The sequence below is a fragment of the Protopterus annectens genome, chromosome 16.part0, assembly GCF_019279795.1.
Source record: "Protopterus annectens isolate FY-2018-M chromosome 16.part0, PAN1.0, whole genome shotgun sequence".
NCBI classification, from domain to species: domain Eukaryota; kingdom Metazoa; phylum Chordata; order Ceratodontiformes; family Protopteridae; genus Protopterus; species Protopterus annectens.
The window spans coordinates 127,372,430-127,390,637 of NC_056750.1; the positions used below are offsets into that span (position 1 = coordinate 127,372,430).

At 40.5% G+C, this 18,208-nt stretch overlaps 1 protein-coding gene across 1 annotated transcript in view; it reads right to left on the bottom strand.

Annotated features, from left to right (window-relative positions):
* The window catches only part of LOC122790530 (immunoglobulin lambda-1 light chain-like), a 318,197-nt gene that overhangs the window by 210,918 nt on the left and 89,071 nt on the right, over nucleotides 1-18,208 (bottom strand). Inside the window, exons 2-3 of the mRNA XM_044058079.1 lie at nucleotides 15,250-15,347; nucleotides 14,579-14,905 (exon numbers count right to left, since the gene is read on the bottom strand). Coding sequence (XP_043914014.1) covers nucleotides 14,579-14,905; nucleotides 15,250-15,298 — 376 coding nt within the window. The 5' untranslated portion in view covers nucleotides 15,299-15,347. The remainder of the gene's footprint in view (nucleotides 1-14,578; nucleotides 14,906-15,249; nucleotides 15,348-18,208) is intronic.

The following is an 18,208-nucleotide window of genomic DNA, read 5'->3' on the forward strand; positions in this document are numbered from 1 at the left end:
GTGCTGCATACCAAACCCCAGAATTGACTGCGGGTGGCAGGTTCCTGTTCATGCCCACTCCCGGGGGGGATGGGCCCCATCCCTTGAGGCAATTCCACCTGAAGGTGGTGCAGGACCAAAGGATGAGGAAGTACCGAGTTGGGTCCCAGACGTGCTGGAGCCAGGTGCCATAGCCAGATAAGGCGGGACAGGTGGATCTGCCGGGATCTGCCGTCCCAAAAGTGCTATGGTGTTGAGGTTTTACAAAATGTGTTGGTTAGTCATGAACAACACATTTCAAGATTAGTTATAGTGGCATGCATGGATGTTCCAATTAACCCCATAAAACAGATTTGAAACAGTTGCATAGCAAACAAAACACATGCATAAATGGAACAACAGTATTTATCATAGCATGCCAGCAACAGTGATGGCAACAGACCACCAACAATATAATTTGAACAAGGTATGTTAACATGCAAGCAATCAAATATATGAACAATAATGGAACATAAATCCCAACATTAGGTTTAGAGAACAACATACCTATAGTATATGAATTATAGTGTTACTCCAGATGAGGGGTGGGGGGAGAGACAAAAATTCCATTAACAACTGCTTATGATTGTATTTTCCTCAACAGTACTGCTCAATACTCTATGGGTCTGCCCTCACTTTACATCTACCTATGGCCCATAGCTTCTGTAGCACAAACATACCTATTAAAGTGTCATCCTGGAATGGTATGGGACAAACTGGGACAACTCTGGGTACATGACTAGAGGGGACTCATACATGTCAGGGTTACATATCTGGCACAGAAGGGGTACCCTGAACTGCTATGTGAGTGTGCTACTGGCATACTTCAACTGGTTTCTTATCTGTGTCCAGGATTATTGGCAGCAGTGACCACTAGCCATGACAGAGTGGCAATTGAGAGACATGTATCAGGAACATACCTCTCAACCTCTTAGAGCATATAATCTGGACAAAGCCATAAATAAAAGTGGGACAAAGGCCCAGAAATAGGGACAGTTTTAAATAGTTGCTCTTACAAACTTAGAAAGTTGATAGAATAACAGGTTTTGCATTTGCATGGATTTTTCTGAAGGACGTGAAGTCTGAAACTTAAATGTCTATCATTATTTTCTAACTTCAGTCTTTAATGATTTGCCCACTAATTTGCCATAAAACCACAATTTTATGAACAACGGACCATAAATCTGAGGCAAACTTCTGGACATTCTGTGAAAATCTGTACAGTTGAGAGGTATGATTCGGGAAGAGTGCATATTGTATGTACCTATCCTCCTGTCATTGCAGGCATGTGGTGGGACAGTTGAACAGTTGTACACAGTTTATTAGTATACCCTTCATACAGCTACTACCACATTTTCTTACCTGTAAAACCTGTAGACAAAACATCTGTTAACACTACCTGACTGGTTTTGCATTTATTCCTGATTCCCTGTGTGTAGATATGCACACATCTTAGTACCACTCATTGGATTCAAACCATGTCAGGGTGTGTAAAGTTAACAACTTAGCTATTTCCCATTACATGAGCTACTTGGGAACTTATGTTTCTTGTTTTACTGGTTTCTGCCTATTAGTCTGTTGGTTAGACAGTCTGAACTTGTAATCCTGTTATGCATGCATGACAGATAGTCTACTGTGCATTAATCCTTTGGATTACTACAATCTGGAAAGCAAGGTTTAACACAAGGCAATGCTGCATGCAACACACTTTGATACCTTGCACATTACTATCAGGGTTCAGAGATTAGTGCAGTATATATTTCACATTTCATTTATATCTTGTTTTACAGCTCCACCATCTACAGTTTTTCTTAACAGCTGGCTCACAGATCAACCTTGGTTAATGTATGCTGTCACAGCCATATTTGCTGTAAAGAACCTGCATACATTCTATATGTCTACAACAACATACCACAACAGTTTCTGTTATAGTTGTTTATTTCAGCTCAGTCTTAGTCAGACATACTTTATTCAGTTAACACAGTAACAATATAACTACTAGCTCGACACAATGTACTCCTTCTTAGTTATTTGCACAATATACTGCAAAATAGATTTTTACTCACCAGCCTGCTGGCGCAGCCTCAGCAGTCTGTCGGCATGGGCTTCAATGTTACTAGCCATCTCTGCTGCAGCTGTAGGGGAGAAAAACAAACATTATGCATACCTGTCTATCACATCCTCAGGCTAGAATTTGGTACACCTATACCTGTGATACCTGTGATACAAACTGCTGGAGCACGGTTGTCCCTGGCATCTTGGATCCACCAGTCCAAGAGCACCCCCGTCCTCCGCTGTAGGTTGGCATAGTGGTGCTGGTCCTGCTTACCAGTTCGGGGGATGCCAGTAGCACTGGTGAAATCACGGGCAAGACAGTCCCAGGCCTCTGCTTTATACTGGGAGCCCTGGTACTGGCCCTGCAGCAGTCTCTTGTCATGGTTACTTACAAAGAGTCCAGCCATGACTCTGGACTCCACGATGCCCCAGCACTGCACCCTAAAGCGTAAATCCTCACCTACACCAGCCATGGTTCCTACACAGGTTGAACTATAAGAAGTACTGGCTGTGTTCTCACCTCTGCGGTTTAAATAAGGCCACATTACCACCCTTTGCTGTAATTGGTAGATTTTGAAACTGCTGACCACAGCTTAGAAATGTGTAAACCCGCTAAGCTGGTTTGAACAGTGCTTAAAGGGATAATTGCTGAGCATTGCTTAACAGTGTGCAAATCCATTTAGCTGAACTGACTGCTGCTTAGCATTCACATTTAAGTAATGCTTACACTGGCTAAATATAGCTGAGAACTGCTAACCACTGCTCACTTTTCATTTTATTAAAATATCATGATAATAACTTAATTAATCATTACTGACATATTAGTAAGTGTATATGATTTACTTTACATGACGTCTCTCTATGTGCTTTCATTACATTACCATGGGGTGTGACTATACTGTATGGGACACTTGTATGTACATAGGTGATTTCACATGTTATATGCACTCACACTTACATTTTAGACCAGCTAATCTACCATGGTTGACAAATATCAATTACAGCATCATTAAAAAAAACATTTTAACACTGCTTTCCTATCTAAAAATGAAATTCCTGTCTTTGTACTCAAACCATGAACGTCTGCATACAAAGCCAGGACTCTTAACTACTACACTATCCTGGCATTAGAATTTAGCTGTATATATTTATTTATCTCCTCTGGGGTGTTCAAGCAATGCTGGGCAGAGGACCATAACATGCACACCCACTCAGCTATGCTTAAACATACCTTAGTATAGAAACAAATATTTTTAATTATTTATGGTCTTGTACAACTTTGTTACTCTAGGAGGTTGACAAGTATGTGAGGCAGGCATTTGAGCATTCCGCAGCAACCTGTACAACTGAGGGCTATGCATACCTCTCAACTATACAGATTTTCGCAGAATGTCCAGATTTTTGTCTCATATTTTTGGCCTGTTTCTGGTCAAATTGTGGTTTTCTGGCAAGTCATTGAGGACTGCAGTTAGGGAATAATGGCATACATTGGAGTTGCAGACTTCTATCCTTCAGAAAATTCAAGCTAATCCATAACCTGTTTTCTATCAACTTTCTAAGTTTGTAAGAGCAATATTTAAAAAGTGTTCCTATTTTTAGGGCTTTGTCCCCCCATTATTTGTGCCTTTGTCCAGCTTTTTGTTTAACAGGTTGCAAGGTATGGGGCTATGGCTGTACGGCACTTTTACAATGCAGGGGGTGTGCGACAGAAACTGTCACACACACCCTCCCTGTATTTCCTTACTGATTTACCAACTATTTCTGTGTCTGCAGACACTGACATAGCTATTTTATTAGCTGTCAGTGTCCGCGGACACGGACATCACTTGCAGAGTGCTGTATGGCACTTTTACAATGCAGGGGTGTGTGTGACAGAACCACGGACACTGAAATACTCATTTTCATTTCATTTCAGTGTTTGCGAACACTGAAATTCTTTTTAAAGTGCTGTACGGCACTTTCTGAGTACAGGGGGCATGTTCAGTGTTTGTGCACTACTTAAACACGCCCCCTGCACTTGTTCACCATTCATGTCCATTTAGCCTTAACAGCAGCGTGCCTTCATGAATATGCAAGGCACACTGTTAATGCTAATGCTACATGGACACAAACCACTCCATGCAGGAATAGCACTATTCCTGCACAGGGTTTATTGAATCCAGGGGAAGGTTATTTACTATTGCTTCTGAAAAGGGGAGATGTAAGATATGTGTCTTCTTTCTTTAAAGTATTGGTTCCACTAGTATGTTGGTCATGCAGTGTGGTTTTCTATGTACTAAATCATGTTTGATGAGGGGAGTTCAGAAAATTATGTGAAGGGGTAAATCAAACTTGAAAATAGGAATGTACCTCCAAAATAGCTACATCATGTGCAGGGGGTAAATTAGGCCTGAAAATAGGAATGTTCCTCTGAAATGGTGACAGTTGAGAGGTCTGATCCCAGGTGTGGCACCTATGTTTCTTTTAGAAAGAGAAAGCTTGTAAATGCTCACCCACTCATGCCAAAGTTTACATACCCCAGACACACACACACACACACACACACACACACACACACACACACACACACACACACACACACACACACACACACACACACACACACACACACACACACACAAAGCAATGGGACCAATACCTTTCTAATATTTCTGGGAAGCATGTCTAGGCTTAAAAAGGTAATTTTCGGGTCATTAGCCTAGTATTTTTCTATGATCCTATGACCCTATTACTACAAAAATTTTACTTACATGACACTTCACAAATGCATTTCACTAAAATACTAGTATTCGTACAACACATCAAGCCTCTAATTGTCTTGGAAAAGACTGGAGGTCATAAAGACACATTTCTTTTATCCATAAAATCTTCTGCATAGAGAAATTTAAAAAAATATATATCTTTTTCTGGCCAGGTAGCATTGTAACTATCAGTGAATCTATTGACATCCCTTTTTCCATTGACCTGTAGATCTAGCTTAATATCTCATGTGCATCCTTGGTTAGCAATCTGGGAGAAGAACCTCATTGCTTTTAGGCTGGGGAGGTGTGGTGTGGCATTATTCTTGGTAAGTCCTTGGCTAGCATCCTGGGAGTAGAACCTTATTGCTTTCAGGCTGGGGAAGTACAGAGCATCTGTGATGTGGCTTTATTCTTAGTAATCCATTGCAGATATTGTAGGCAGCCTAGATGCCATTTTCCATAGCAGTCATGAGAAGCACTAGCACTCATAATGTTAGCCCACTGATGCATGCATCCATCTATAGGTTACTACACAGTAAGAGTGCACTCCTCAGCCTTAAGGTGATCTTTCCTCACCGAATGTCAAAGTTGTAGCACACTTGTCTACAACCAGCCCCCCAGGATGGGTGACCCAGGGTAAGTGGTTCACTCCCCCCTTTCCCCATTTAGATCATCCCATGCCCAGATCACTAGCCATTCCTCGGTTGTCTAGATGTCAGTCAAGGGCTTTATTCCTCTGTGCCACAGAACTGGCTATGCACTTTATCTATAAATAATTCAAGAAAGTTTAGTGGATGAAATATATCAGTGCTTGAATTTTAGAAACCCAGAAAAAAAGAGGGAAATATTATTTTGCAGTATATAATCTGAGAGCTTTGCACTGACTTCAATGACAGCAGGTGCTGTGAAATGTTTCACTAACTACAGTAAAAGCAGCATTCATAATATGTGATGATATATATTCAGACCTGACACAAAACAATAGCACAAACACCACTGAAGAAGATGCATTCTATTAAAGTACCAAATACATGTGGAGATAAAGCTGTGTGTCTGATATATGGTAACTCTAACATGGTTTCTAATGTTATCAGGTAAAGTGTTGAGTTATGCGGTAGATTATATGTTCTGCCTTTCTTACATCTTGGTCACAGGCTTAGTACCAAGAAGGTATTTATGGAAACATGGATAAATCAGAGCGGGACATTTGAGAAATTCTCCTGTTCTGTGACAGAGGGCCATTTGGGAGTTTACCACGGTGTTGTTAACAGTGATAAGCAGTTTGCTTATCACTGTAAAAGTTGCAGACTCCAAATCTGACTTCAAACCAGTAACAAGTGGAGTATCACAGGGTTCAGTCCTGGGACCTCTCCTGTTTGGTATCTACTTTTCTGAAGTACAGGCTAACACAGAAGGCCTTTGGCTAACAAAGTTTGCAGATGACTGCAAACTAGAAGCCATAGTCGAGTCCCCAAATGATGTGGGCATCCTACAGAAGGGCCTCACTGAGACAGATGCCTGGTGTCAGATGCATGGACTCAAGCTCATTGCCAAAAAGTGCATTGTCACCCCCTTTGGTAAAAACTCTGTACCCATGAGCTACCACATAAACGGCAGTCTACTTAACACTGAATGTGTGATAAGAGACCTTGGGTCCCAGGTGGGCAGTAGTCTCTCCTTTGATAATCACGTTGTCACAGTAGTCAGGAAATCCTTGTATGTGGCACACCTCGTCACAAAAGGGTTCTCATCCAGGAAAAAAGAGGTCATTGTTCCCCTCTATTCGGCACTCATTACACTCATTATAGAGTACAACACCCCTTTTGGAATGTACCTCACAAGACATCTGCAGCAGCTGAAAAGGCCACAGAAGTACCTCACAAAGAGGATTACTGGCCTCAAACAGATGCCCTACACTGACTGTCTCAAAAAACTCCAGCTTTACTCTGTAGCATATCGCCTACTCAGAGGAGATCTCTGCCTAATATATAAAGCTATGTTAAACCCAGAGCTGTTGGACATGCTACACCTTAAAAAATCCCAATCCCTCTGAGCTACACGCTCTAGGGACCTAAACCTTATCACCACAATAAACAGGACATGCTGGAGGTATAGATTCCTGTCCCAGAGACTTCCTATACTCTGGAACAAGCTACCCATCTATGTCAAGCAAAGTTCCTCCTTAGCACTCGTCAAGAAAAATCTTGATGAGTGGATGGGAAATAGGAAATACACCCCGGGGATCACTTCTCTGGCTCTGCTCGACAGGGGCACAGGAAATTAACTTTCTTGGGTGGCGTAAGCCAGGGAACCTTGTTGGCTAGGCTTACTTAGGCCCTTGGGCCGATAGCCTAGAACCTACCTATGAACCTATGATGTAGAAGGAGACACACAGTTGGATAATGATATGCTAGTGGCAGATGTAGTAAGAGAAATAAGACCTGTTCCCATTCTTAAGCAGATTATGGGGAGCTGAATCCAAGCAAAAACCCTGATGTGGCTTCTTGAGGTGAGAATTTGGAGGAAGTGTGGCAAAGAGTTTTGTGAATGTGGACATAATCAAACAGGAGATGTAATTTCTTGAGCTGCCTTCCTAAAATGAAGGCTGAAATTTGTCATGTGAAGGAGGATTTGCTGACTGATAAATACAGCTGGAATGGAAAGTTCCTCCCTGTCAGAGAAGGAACACAAGGAAGCAGTATGCAGAAGTGTTTATGTGTAGAGCTAATACTATGCGACCAACTCAGAGATTGAATCCAGCAGATAGACTTTTTCCCCTAAACTGTAATTGAATCATCAGATACAACTATTAAGACAAATAATAGATGTATTTCACATGGATAAAGAGAGATGTTGATGTTTCTTTTGATATACACAATGGTGGGCTTCATATCTCTCAATCGTACTGAATTTCTCGTTTTTTTACCAGTTTTGAGGTGCAAATAATGGGGTGCCACGATTCCCGAATGGCACCCTTAATTTCCATATTTCCAGGCTTTTAATTTCTTTCCAGTTTTTGGGCTGACGTCATCACGTGCAGAGGTGTGCATGATGATGTCAGCTCTGTGAACAGCCTGCCAGCCTGTCGGAATTGGCTGAGGGCTTGATGGATTCACTCAGTACTTTGTTTCTGGCCAGCCAGAGTAGTGTGCATTTCCTCAGCTGTTCCAGGTAAGAAGGAGGACAAAAAGCTGCTGTGAATTTGAATTACACTTACTACTGATGCCTGTGTGTGTGTACACCAGGTTCATTCTGCTGCTGTGAATCAACCAGGTCTGCTGTTTTGAATTATGTTTACTACTGCTGTGAAATAACCATACTCTCCACACTCATAGTGCCTTTTCTAGGCAGTGTCAGTCTCTTCTATTTGCCAACTTAGCCAAACCAAATTGGGATAGTATAAACATGACGCTGCTCAGTGCTAGAAGCCTCAGTACGAAAGTGCCCTCTTTAGAAGCTTGTCTGACCCTAGAAGATATTTTAGTTTGCATTATTTTTGAAACATGCTTCCATTGCATAAAAAAACACCCTTTCTACCAGGATTTAATTCCTACCACTCTGTGTAAGCCATCAGTACAGATCCACATATTATACAAAAAGCTACACAGAATGAGGGAACTATATGCCAAGTCCCAAATGGGAAAAATGCTTAGTTAATAAGCAATTGTTGTGTTTAATAATCAATCATAGTTAATAATTGTATTTTAGTTTTTTTACACAAGTTCAAAGTTTGATGCAATTTCAAATGTTAATATAAATAAAACAGTATTCTTCTGGTTATATTTCGTGTTTAATGTTTTATCTGTTGTTCAATTTGCTTTTGAATGTTGGTATCCCACAATTCCATTGGTTGCATAATTATGTATGCAAAGTTTATGTTAATCAGCAAGCAGATTTGTACCTATTTTCATGGGCCTTTGTCTAGATTTTTGACGTTTCCAGGTTGAGAGGTATGGTGGGCATATTTGAACAATTCACTTGCAAACAGAACTGTAAACCTCGGACAAGTTTTGAACTCTTTGGTTATGTAACTTTTAGAAAGTGGTGATTTTTTTTCAGTTTAGGACTGATGATTTGATTGATGATGAAGTCTAACAACAAATAAGCTAATATTCTACCACAATTTTGGACTTTCCCCCTTTATGGGTATGGGCAGGGGGAAATTCTTCTCAAACTGACTTTAAAGCTGTGAATGGTTTTGCTGAGCGTCTTCCAAAAGTCACTTTATGTTATGAATTGAACACAGATACTGCATTTTTAAGCACAACTGAGGATTCCAAGCTAGTGTCCTCTGGCTAGGGCCACTGGTAGTATGCAAACCTCCATGAAAGCATTTAGGCAACAGCAACTACTCCCTTCCCACTAGGAAGAGTGAACTGATACGAGTTGGTCATTCAAGTCCCTCATGTCGGACTTCCAGCAACAAAGTCGCTACTTGATTGTGGGCCATCTGGGTCAGACTCACGGCTTCATCCAGCAATGCCATAAAGCTAAGTCAAAGTCTGTCCTTAAATATTAGCAGTTTGAAAAAAAGAAGTCACTCAGCAGATATTTTTTTGTCCCTTCTTGTACTTTTTCAGGTAAACATCAGCCACTTGGCATTGCTCTAATTTCTCAAAAAGTAGCACTCCTTGTACTATCCTCCTAGGGATGAAAACACATTGTCTGTCAGTGAGATGCAAAAAGGAAATAGAAATACAGAGTAGAGCAACTGATCAGTATATTATATCCACTGTCCTCATACCACAGGTATTTTTATAAATGCCATATCTAGACGGAGCTGCTTGACATGATGTGAATCACCACATGTAGTATCAGTTAGCTCCCACTCCCTCTATCAGCCATGTGATTACAGCAATGCCACTGTCAGCAGGGAAATACTAGATTGCACAAAGAAACCCTTTCTTCCCCAGCTCCCAGAATAGATGATTTGACAATGGTAGCTTCTTCTCACCTTTATTCGTATAACTGCTCCAATCAAACTCAAATCGTCTTGGTTGCAGTCAGAGCTCCATCTCTCTACACCATGGAGCCAGGCACGGTGGTCATTTTTGGATGGTTGGATCAGTATGACCCAGATATGGTATGTTTAAAGGATTTCAGGCTGATCAGTGACATTGACAGAGAAGGGTTTAAAATTAGAAGGGAGAATCTAGTCTGGTCATTTGAAGATGAAATGACAGGTTAAGTTATTAAATATGTGTGTTATAGAATCTGTCCTTTCAAATTCTTAGAGCAAGAAATCTGGACAAAGTCTAAAGTAATTGGGGGACAAAGACCCCAAAATAGGGACATATTTTAAATATTGCTCTTACAAACCTAGAAAGTTGCTATAATAACATGTTTTGTGTTAGCATGCATTTTCCAAAAGAGATGAAGTCTGAAACTCAAATGTCTTTCACTATTTAATGACTTCAATCTGCAGTGATTTGCCGAAAACCATACATTTTAAGAGGGACAGATCGAGAATATGAGGTAAAAATTGGACATTCTGTGAAAATATGGACAGTTGAGAGGTAACCTGGATAGTGTTGAGGTATGACTTGTGGGAGAAGGGAGTACACTCGAGGCTCATACCTCGCTATTGTAATGAAAAAAGAGATGAGTGGAATTCTATTCTGGAAACACAAAACACCACACATATACCTACACCAAGTGGAGTCCCAAGACTAGAAAATAAATTATCATAGGGGACTTAATTCTACTGCACACAGATTCCCTACTCACCAGACTGAATAAGGAGAAAATAATGGCTAGTTGTTTATCTGGAGCCAGGATCCAACAAATTACACACATGCTCAAGTCATTACACTACAGCTACCATAGTCCATGTGGGTATTAATGACCTGATACATACCTCCCTGGACTATATGAAGATAGACATTATTGATCTTTCTGAATATGTGTCCCAGACAAGTAGTGCCTTGTGTTGAGCAGCACTGTGCCTTCACTAAGGATGATAGCACAGTATGAACAAAAGAGGATTGACTTCAATAATTGGCTTGGCTTAAGTTGTTCTTCCAGGGGGATTCAATATATGCCAGAACTGGGGGACATGGTTAACAAACCACGTTGTTTTGCAAAGGATGGTCTATACCTGCCCCTCCTAGGCTTCCAAATATTGGCTAAAACTTGATTCATCCCTTAAGAGCCTTTTTAGGTAATGCCAAATTGACAAACCTGCTGACATAGCAAATAAAACCCGAATAAACGTAAAGGTGTTACTGCTCAAGGAGTCTAAACAAGAAACTCCACATCCTACAAGCTGTTCTCACCATGGAGAATATCGACACCTGTGCCATTACTGAGACAATTTTTAAATCCACAGAAAGTACTCTTGCAGCACAAGGCTTCAATGCCTTCCACACATTTAGACCATCAGCTGCACAGACAGGGACAAAAGGTGGAGGGGTGTCAGTCTATATTAGCAGCAAGCATAGCTCTAGGTTGGTTAAACAGGATAATGGCCTGGAGTTTATCCATGTACAAATCACCACAGACAATGTCCCATACCATATCCTCGCAAGCTATAGGTCATACCTAGTCCTACTGGAGACACTCACCATTAAACCATATATCTTATTCATGGGGGACTTTAATTACTCTTCTATAGACTGGGAAACATAACACTGCCAAGAACACAGAGGCACCATGTTTTCTGGATGTTATTAACACAAATGTCCTTGACCAAATAGTGTGCATACCCATCAGAGGTTCAAACATACTGGACCTGGTACTCACCTCTATAGGAGAGTGCTGCACACATCCCAATGTCACATCCTCGCTGGTGAATGTGTGACAACAAAGTTGTTGCCTTTCTAATACAAATCAATTTGGAAAGCCCTGCAAACCCTATAACAGTTAGGAGATGTATAGTGGGGGTGGCTGAGGGAAGGGAGGCAACCTGATCCAGAATGTTACTGCCTCCTAGTGGAGCCTAGGCAGACTGCATCAGAGCACAACATAATGTTGTAAGCAAGTCAGATAGTACAAAGCACTGCTTTGTTCTGTAGCTGGGGTGATACATGCATGGACGCACATTTGGGTTAAGGGCCTGGCATTGTCCTTATTGTTTTGGCAGCACATACAGTAGACTATGGGGAGGGGACTAAGGATTTGGACACCTCTCTGACTGCAACCTGGTTGAAGGACCCAGGGGAAAATGGGGGAGCAAATGGTCAGACATTATGGTGGAAAAACACCAAGAGAAGAAAATGGGAGACAAGGAAACAAGACCATTAAATTAATTCTATGTTAATTATCCAAAACATTTGTGGACTGGAGTTTTAGTTTTGAGCTTAGCAAATTCACAAAAAGTCTGCAGAACATATAGTTATGAAGCATTGTTTAATTACCAAATGTATGCCTTTACTGTACAAATTAGTGATTGGGTGACCCATTAATAGAATTGTTTGTAGAGAAAGGAAACGGGTGGCTAGACAGCTGTGGACATGACCACTGAGCTGTACACACACTACCACTGCCACGGTTCACCAATGTGATAGCCATTATTGTTTTGGTGAGGTCTGGTGCAGCATGACTGGTGGACTTTGGTTGTCAAATTGTTAGTATTAGAATGTAGTGAAGCAGGGCAGTGTTCTTAAGTCAGCGACAACGGATACTATTCCCTGGTGTCATATTTGAAGCTTCTGCATATTATTCTGACCTTTGTTGGGACTCAGACTGTGTCTTCCTGAAGGACTGACTTTCTTTCAGGCATCCAGGCATAGCCTGAAATTTTCCACTTTGATAATTTGACAACTGTAACTGCAGAATCAAAGGGGGAGAGACACCATTAATATCAGCTAACTGTCTAGGTTATCTGGGAGGAAAGGTGAAAGAAAAGCTAACTACGGTTGGTGCCTAGATCCCATGGTTTTCAGTGACTTCTAAAGGTGTCTAAAGAGTGCACTATTTTTAATTCTAAAAGCAAGATGTTATTTTCTCTTCTATAATTTGTAGCTTCTACAATAGCTAATTATCTCCTAGGAGACAGAGAAAGACACTCTGCAGTTCATGTTTATTGAATTAGCACAGCATAAGATGTTACCATGTGTATTGGAGAGCCACACCCATAGCCTTTAAAAAAAACAGACTGAAGATAGTTAAATAGTTTGCAAGAAAAAAATGCTGATTGCAAGTTTTATCAGTTTACTTTTTGTTACTTTTTTGAAAGAACAGTATGAATAAAAGCACAACTGAGGACAAAATATTTTTGCCACCTATGTTATATCAATATCAAGCAAATGAAAGAAAATGCTAAAGTACAGAGGTCTTAAAACAGGCTAATTGCTTCTAACAGGAAGGTGAGGTTGAGTAAACTAGACAAATTGCTTTTGGTTTTAGCAGCCTGCTTCCAGTAGTACAGAAAAAATATATAAGTAGTTATTACAATTAGGCTGAGCTCTTTGAATGAACTAAGCCATGGGCAGAACTAAAGTATGTACTATATGTATTAGAACACAACATACAAAAAAACATATTCCTGTATTCAAAGTTTTATTTTTAGCATCTTACAGAAATAGAGGTGCCACATTACAATGAAAGCTGTAATCCAAAAATATGTTAGTGGATGCCCTATATAGATTCATAAGAAGTTACTAGGCACTCAGTCTTGAAGGTCATTAAAGAACCTAGGCCAGTTTCCTAATTACCCACAACACTGTCTAGTTAAATGACATGCTCAGAGTTGCTCAGTAGGCAAATGGAGAGGTCAATAAAAAGGCTGAAACATGCATGCCCACAGCTAATGGGGCTTCCACTAATATGCAACCACTATAAAGCCTGAAACCATGCATTCGCTATTAACAAATGTCTGTAGTGAACTTGAAATGGTCTGAGAATCTTAATTTGTATTATATAAGGGACCAGTTTGTAGCTATAGTTTTTGTAGCTTTCATAACTCCTATGGCCAGAACCAACAGAGCATGCACCCACCTACTCTCCACTCTCCTATATGCCTCCCCCATTCTCACTAACCTCTCAAAAACCAGACTAAATAAGTTAACTGCCTGGTACAACCATAATGCTAGATTTGCTGCAGGGTCTACCTATCGCACACATCACTGTCAAAATCTAAAACTACTAAAATGGCTTGAGTTCCCCAATCTACTTTTCTATAATGAACTTACAGTAGCCCATAGAATACTTAACTAACCAGATAAAGTACAGGGAATACAGTCCTTAATAACCCCTCACACCAGTACCAGGCCACTTAGATCCAATGACAAATTACTGATAAAAACCTCTAAATCTTGCAATCTTACTGGTGACTCAGTATTCTCCAGTTACATAGCAAAAACTTGGAACTCGCTCCCTCCTGCCTTAACTCTGGAACCCTCTCTAACTAAATTTAAAATTGCAGCTAAGATTATTTCACTAACCACTGGATATGCATCTGCTCTAGCCCAGGTTAACCACCCATAGCCACCTCTTTATGTGCTCAATCCTATTATTTTTTTCTCTTCCTTCATATTTTTTCCTGGCATTTTTTCTCAGATAGTACTCTACACCGTATTCCTTATTACCCAAAAGCAACTCAAATTATTTACTTCTGTCTTATTATCTCTTGTAATCATCGTTTGCATGAATTGTAGATGAACTGTTGGTATTGTACTGTTTGCGTTTGTTAACATAACTTGTATTTCTGGAACTTTTCTTCCCAGGCCTCCACTGAAAATGGATATGAATCCAGTTGGACTTTCCCGGTCAACAAATGTAAAATAAAATAAATAAATGTAAAAATAAATAAATAAATAATTTACCTGAGACATCCATAGTAAAGCCAATGAAGGAAAAAATGTCTGAGCAGTAGTAAGTTGCACTGTCTTCAATGTGTAAATCTTTTATTTTCAGAAAATATGTTTTTTCTGACTTGTCAAATAAAGGAATGAATCTTGAACTTATTTCTTGTGGTACATATTTCTCCTCTTTATCTTGAAACCTGTGCCAAATAAGGTGTTCCACTTTACTGCCTGTATGTTGACGCAGCCAGAATATTCCATTGTTTTTGTAAGTAACTTTACATGGAACGGTTATTGACTGCCCAGCATCCTTTTCACCAAAAAACTCAGTCTGTAATATTGCGGCATCTGAACAAACATCCGAAATGAACAATAGGACATTAATATCAAAGAAATCCAAACATGATTATATTTCACATCACAAAGCAAGTCAGTCATAAGATTTAAATCACAGATCTGTTTCAAACAAAAAAAAAAAAAAACTACAGTAAAATAACTTTCAGGAATGAATAACTGATTGTAATTTTTTTTCTAATTAGCATGAGTTATAAAAGCAATACCAGTTCTTAGTGCAGGTTATACGTTTAGCTATTTTTCTGAATTACTTTGCTGAGAAAATCCATTTAAAACCATTGCACATAAAATGTATTTCTACTGAAACACTGTAACACGAGAAGTTTATAAACACTTACGTATCATCAGTGAACTCAGGAGGAGTGTGCAGAAACCAGTGTTCCTCATCTTACTGCTGCAAAAAATAAGGTGCCAGAGAATTTCCGTGAAGTCTCAACTGCAAAACAGGAAACTGAGTGAAAGAATGCTACTTTTACAAATACTCAGCCCCCGACTGGTCAGTTACAGGCTTGGTATGTTTAAACATGCAGTTTGTTTCATTAGGCTAATGACACTAAAGCAGTATGTGTACACATTTATACAATTACCGAAACTTACAAAATATTAACCTTTAAAGTGCCTTAACCCCTAGAACATGAAAAATAGGAATTTAACAGTTACGTGCATGCTTTTACAATATAGTATAAAGTGCTCAAATCATGCAGTCTCATCTAGTTCAAGTGACACACATCACTGTCCCCCCACCAATATAGATATATATATATATATATATATATATATATATATATATATATTGCACTTTTTTATTGCCTGCTGCCTACTTTTATACTGTATTTATTTACTGTGCATTAAACTACACTGTTGTACTGTAATTGTCTGCTTCACTGTGCCTGTTAAATTTTCACTGTTTGCAAAGCATTTTTGTTAGTTTCAGTGTTTGTTAGGTATTTAATGGCATTTTTCACAGTTTTAAGCGATCTGTTCTCCTTGTTCTGGTTTTCCCACCAAGCATAGTTTAAATAACTGATCTGTTAACTGTTTAAAATATTCTTTACACCTTTCTTGATGATTTTCTGCTATTTTAAATGTTTTTAGTGTCTCACTGCTATTTTTCTGCCTTTTTAAACATTATCTGGTGTTTCCTGCTGAAACTAGGGTAGCTAGTAGATGTAGCATATTCCAGATACAGGCTTGCTTTTTCTGGAACTGTTTGTAGTGGTTCATTTGTTCTGAGCATGTTTTCCAGGCCATCTTGATTGGAAGGGGCCTAGCTGTACTTTTGTGAAAGAAGTGAGCTGATTGGGACCTGTCTGGTAAACGGAGGCCAGTCTAGGGCTTGGAATAAGCATTCTCATTGGTCCTTTTGAATCTTTTAAACTTTTTTTCAAGTTTTAGCTTCTGGTATTTAGGCCCTGCATTTGAGCAGGTTTCTATTTGTTTGAGCATTGCACAGCACCACACACTGCCGCACAGGTATGCACAAAAGCAGGACAGTTAAGTTCAAGGATTTTTCCCTAAAACCCAGGCAGAAATATCCATCCACTAAGCTCCTCCGTGATCGATTCTGAAAAGTCATCTCCTAGTGCAGTCTTCAACCTACCATTATGGACAGTTGGACTACCTTTGTTTATCCTGCCAACCTTGTTGATTTGGGTCTCTTGAGGCAGTATAGTAATTGCCTGATGTACACAGACAACCCTCTACTAATACACTCTAGTACAGAGTGAGAGAGATGTATTTACACCAAGACTCTAGAATGCATGCTCTCTCTCACTCAAAACAGTAACATGGAGAAGGTTGTCAACTCATCCACCCACTATATATGCACATAGTACCACTACTCATACACGGCACACCAGCATCCGGTCAACACATGGCCAGAGTCTTTGCAGAAAGAGTTGGATATTTATGTGCACAACATCAACCTGGAATCTGGGAGTATGTGTAGAAACAGTTAGTTAGTGTTAAACATTCCCTCCACAGGTATACCAGGTAAGATGTGTATAATGCAGGTAAAACCAGTTCATGTGTAACTATGATGACAGCCGTATCACTGTCCAGACTAAGGCTGTAGGGTAGTGTAGTAAGACTTGTAAGGTACACGTGACAGCACTGACTAGGAAAGTAATGTGGACTACAGGAATATACTAGTTGTTAATTGACATCTTTCTCCCCCCCCACCATATCGCCAACAATAATCAACATACTCACCCCAACTGGTATGTAATGTCATCTATGTTCTGATAATGTCCAAATGTTTGATACATATTTTAATGGATCCCATGCATGTGCTATACTGAATTATTCCAACATTGGTGGCATGGTGCCATCAATGTACCTGCATGCTGTTCTTATTACCACTGTGGTCCCATATATGCATGTGTTCTGTTTGCTATGTAACTGTTCCGTATCTGGTGTCTGGGTTAATGGGAATATCTATGTATGCTGTTATACCTAAGCCTGGAATGTGTTGACTATTACTAACCCACATATGATGAAATCTAAACACTATAGCATGCTTGGGAAGGCCGGTCCCAGCGGACCCAACTGCCCCACCTCAGCTGGCCGTGGCACCGGGCACCAGCATGTCTGGGGCCCAACCTGGGACCTCCCTGTCCATTAGTCCTGCACCACCTTTGGGTGGAACTGCCTCAGGGGATGGGGCTCACCCCCCTGGGAGTGGGCACGGACAGGCACCTGTCACCCATCGCCAGGTTGGGGTTGTGGTGCGTAGAGAGATCAACCAACAGTTTGGTGATCTTCTATGCCAGCTCAAGGGCTGCATGTCATGATTAGAGAGTCAGCCTGGCTCTGCGACTCGGCCCCCCAGCACAGCCACCTTCAGGGCTGTGAAGGTGCAGTGGTGACTGCCCATGGGTGGGGACCTCAGTCCCACTGTTTCCACTAGGGGGCTCATGGTCTTCTGATTTCCCAACACCCCTCCCCATCAAGGTGTTTATCCCCCACATGTCATATACCACCCCTGTATGTGTCTTGTTTGTCTTGTATGTTAACCTACCCAACCTACCTCCCAAAATATACCTACTACCCCTCCCCAACATCCCACTTTCACCTGAAAAAAAAAGGGCAATCTGTTCCCACAAAAAAATCTCGCCCCATACATAGCTGTCTATTTTGCACACGTGTCCACTGGACACATGTAATCCAGTCTAATTGGCATCACAGCTTACTATTGTTGTCCTCACCCTCTCCCAGGGGTTTGATTGTCCAAATCTACCTCCAAATTCAGTGTATATGTACAGCTGTTGCTATGGAAGAAATGGGCAGCTATGGACC